Source organism: Podarcis erhardii (genome assembly GCF_964252035.2).
Source record: "Podarcis erhardii genome assembly, chromosome: 13".
NCBI lineage: Eukaryota > Metazoa > Chordata > Lepidosauria > Squamata > Lacertidae > Podarcis > Podarcis erhardii.
Genome location: NC_138502.1, coordinates 24,080,845 through 24,085,301, shown reverse-complemented (window position 1 = coordinate 24,085,301; position 4,457 = coordinate 24,080,845). Strand labels below are relative to the sequence as shown.

The 4,457-nt window shown below is 38.4% G+C and overlaps 1 protein-coding gene across 1 annotated transcript; it reads right to left on the bottom strand.

The window, feature by feature from the left end:
- Positions 1-921, bottom strand: LOC309327543 (olfactory receptor 13H1-like; the record flags this gene model as incomplete). The annotated part of the gene is made up of 1 exon (XM_081836841.1): positions 1-921. The coding sequence occupies one exon, from the start codon at positions 919-921 to the stop codon at positions 1-3; it is 921 nt and encodes a 306-aa protein (XP_081692967.1).
- Between the last annotated feature and the right edge of the window lie 3,536 nt (positions 922-4,457).

The window sequence follows — 4,457 nt, the reverse complement described above, 5'->3', positions numbered from 1 at the left end:
TTACCTTATAATAAGTCTTCTTAAGGCTCCTTTTACTTCTTGATTTCTGAGTGTGTAGATGAGTGGGTTTAACATGGGAGTCACAGTTCCATAGAAGAGAGAAATTGCCTTATCCAGTTCATGTGTGGTTTTAGTTTGAGGTCGGATATATGAAAATATAGCAGTTCCAAAGAAAATGGTTACCACAGTCAAATGGGAGGCACATGTAGAAAAAGCCTTTAGTCTCCCACCTGATGAATGGATTCTCAGAACTGCCACGATAATGCATAAATATGAGAAAAGGATAAAGGCAAAAGGAACAAGCAATGTGAGGGATCCAATGAAGAACATAAGCAGTTGCCTCATGGAGGTATCTGAGCAAGCAAGTTTCATAACAGCTATGAGTTCACATGTGAAATGATTGATCACATTTCTCCCACAAAAGCGAGCTGGCAGGGCATAATTGGGAATAACTCCTAAAAAAAAGGCACTTGACCATGTCGCAGCTGCTAACTGAATGCACAATCTCTTGTTCATGATTAACATGTAATGTAGTGGGCTGGAAATGGCTATAAGCCTGTCATATGCCATAACAGCCAACAGGAAGCATTCAGTTGTTCCTAACCAGACACCATTGTTCATTTGCAAATAACACATCGTAAAGGACATGGTGGGTTTGTCCACCAGGAGATTTGCAATGGCCTGTGGGATGGAAGATGTTGAATATCCAATGTCAAGGAAGGACAGATTACCAAGGAAAAAGTACATGGGGTTGTGGAGTCGAGGATCAGCAATGGTGCCCAAAATAATAAGAACATTTCCTGCAATGGTTATGGAGTAGACAACTGTCAGGAAAGCAATTAATCCCATTCTTGTCTTTGGTCGACCAGAATAGCCGATGAGGACAAATTCAGTCACTGCAGTCTCATTTTCATCTTCCATATCCTGAATCAAATATTCAATGACACTGAGAATGTGATTTTCTAAAGAAAGGACAAAACCAGCTTGCTAGTCAATAGTATTCAGGTATTTCAGTCATTAACACACTCTAACATGCTAAAAAAATCACAAACCCACTAACGTCAGAGATCACTAGGACTTGTGAAGGTAAGTTCATATAGGATTGCATCCAACACCATGTCTAATCTTAAGTAAAGAAATACTGAATTCAATCAGATACACTCTAAGTTTATTTGGAGGTTATCAAACAAATACTATTTGTGTCACTGCATTTTGTGTGTGCTTACAATGGATCCCCAATCCAATAAATCTGAGTGAATTAATTGTTTTTGAATTTTTCTTTTCTTTTGTTTATGCTTCCCAAAAAATTTAACAAGATGAATACATTATTCAAGTTCATTTTCTCATTTTAAAAGAGATGGCTGCTCATTCAATACATATAGAAATATACTTTTAAAATAGACAGTAAATACCTTCAAATGCCTTTGACCTTCAAAACATTTCTGATGTCCTTCATCAGCATTTGTTACTAAAATTAGAATTGACATTTTTTAACCACTGGTCTTCACCTGGTGGATCATGATCCACTCATGGGTCACAGCCAAACACAAGATGGTCTTCCAGAGGAGTCTTTCAGATATGGAAGGTAAAAAAAAAATAAGAAGCTGGCTGAAAAATTAATATTTGAGATAATGTGGATCCTGAGTCTGAAAAGGTTTAATAACATTATGGGATAGAGGATTGCCTTAATAAAGTATCAATTTCTGATCCTTGGAGAGTTTCAAAATGTTCTAAGTAGAGAGAAGGACAGTGCAGAAGGCAGTGGGTATGTGTTTTGTTCATATCTGGGGGTAAAGAGCCCTTCTCTCAGGCTTTTTCCTTAGTTAGTTTATATTTTTAAATACACAGCCTTATTCTGCATTCCCTTGGGTACATAGTCCCAGGAGACTCATTGATTCAGCAGCCTCAAAAACACTCTCTTGCAGTGCAGAATTGAATCTCTACCTGCTCATATTGTAAAGAAAAAGAAAGGAATCTGGTGCTTTTTATGTGGGGGTAACACAGCAGTTGAGTACATTTTAAATGAAAAGTTGCCCAACAAATCCAGGTAGGGTTGCAAACTTCCCTGCCTGAAATCCTGGAAAGCTGACATGGGCATAATTATTCCTAAAAATGTTTACCTTTGACATGTCAACTAAATTTGCAAGAATCTTTTATTAGCAATATTAACACAACAGGTGCAGATAAAACCTTGCTCCCTGCCTAAAATAGATTTTTCAATAGTTTTAGAATCATTCATCCACTTTAAATGTGGTGCCTTTCCCCTTCCCACACGTCTTCTTAATGCTCCTTTTACTTCCTGATTTCTGAGTGTGTAGATGAGGTGGTTTAACATGGGTGTCACTACCGCACAGAAAAAAAGAAATGGTTTTATCAAGCTCTTGTGTGTCTTTACTTTGAGGTTTGAGGAATGGAAATATAGCAGTGCCGAAAAAAATGCTTACCACAGTCAGGTGGGAAAAGCCAGCTTGAGAAAGCCTTCTACCTGCCACCTGATGAATGAATTATTAGCATGACCATTATAATGCACAAGTATGAGAAAAGGATAAAGGCAAAGGGGCCAAGAAATGTGAGAATCCCAGTTAAGAACATTAGCAGTTAGTTCAAAGAGGTATCTGGGCATGTAAGCTTCAGAACTGCTTTCACTTCGCATGTCACATGGCTAATTATGTTGTTTCTGCAAAAGTGAGTTGGCATTGCATAAATTGGGACTATCGCTAAAAATACACCACTGCTCCATGTTCCAGCAGCTAACTGAATACAACATCTCTTGCTCATGATTTGCATGTAGTGCAGTGGACTGGAAATGGCTATATACTGGTCATAAACCACGATGGCCAAGAGGAAGCATTCAGTCATACCTAACCAGACACCACTGCTCATATGCAAGTAACACACTGCAAATGGTGGGTTTGTCCACCAGAAGATTCACATTCTTACTTGAACAGCTTTCTGGGGGGTGGATCACATACTACTGGTGGTGAGAGCAAAGGTAAAAGCAGTTGAGCTCAGAGGCAAAAAGTGTGGGGAACAGCATACAAAATACAGCCTTTCTCCTATAGGCTGCGTTTCTGCCATGAAAAAATCAAAGGCTTATACTTGCATAGCTCTTTCTTCCATCAAAGCAAGCAGTTGAAGAATACATTCATGCACTTGAGGAGAAATGTGATTATGGGGTGTGGCATGGTGAGAGTCCCAAACACCAGACAGAGCAAGCCTGAGAACTGCAAATGGCCCCTGGCTCTGTGGCTTCACACCTCTGTACACATGTAGACTCTCCATAGTTGAAGGCTGCTGAATATCAGTTTCTGGAAAATGCAGGAGGGGAGAGTTTACTTGTGCCCAGGTTCTGCTTTGGGATTTCCCATGGGCATATGGCTGGCCACTGTGACAGCAGGATGCTGAGTTATATGGACCCTTGGGCTGAGTTCCTTTCCCTAGTCATAGTCCAAGAGTTGGACACTAGAGGGCAGAGACAGCGGCTCAGAGTCTGAAGGCATGACTCTGTTATTTCCTACAACCGAGTTGCATAAAACCTCCAAAGGGCTACTGTATCATAGATAATAGTGACAATGTTAAATATGGCCCTTGGTTTACTGGGCATATCTAGGCACAATTGAAAGTGCTGCTATTGAACTCTGAAAGCCATCTACAGGTTGAGGAAGGCCAATATGCTAACAGATAAATGTACTCAGGTCTTAAGAATCAGCCTAAGAGATCCTGCTCATAAGCCCAAGATCAAGATAAATGAATTTACTAGGATTAATAGACAGGGCCTTCTTTACTGTCATTTACCAATTTACACTGTTGCTCTCTTCAAGTTGTTACATCCTTACTTTTTTAAACTGACTGTGTATGAGTATAGGTACTTGCTTGTGTATTTGTTTTTGTTTTTACATTTTGTTTTTACTGATAGTCATCAAAAGATATGAAAAAGTTTATACCCAGCACAAAGTATCTTTTTAAAATAAACCGGAATAAAGGGGGGGGGGTTTAGTCTAAAAAGAATCAGGAGCAAAGAGAAGGAAGGAGGTTAGAGAGATAGAAGAAAGAAAAAGAGAGAGGAAAAATATAAGGGGGAGTAAAAGGGGGGATTATGAGTAAAAGATGAAAAGACTTTTGATTCTCTGTAAGCTAAATATAATTAGTTGTTCAAAGTATTCACTCAAATAGACATCAAACTATTTTATTTTCTATAAAACAGTTTTTCTTCCCAATCTTCAAATACAGTTACTAAATGTTCATCTTCTCTTTCATGCAAAATGTTCATAAGAAGTTTCCAATCCTTAATAGAAGTCTATAATGATTTCTCCTGATTAAACATGTTAAGTTTGTTATCTGAGCTACGTCCCATAATTTTATCAACCATTTTTCAATAGGAAGGACTATATCTTTCCAGAACTTGCTTGTTTTTTTCATTGTTGATTCCATTTGTTTCATTCTTTTAAATAATTCCT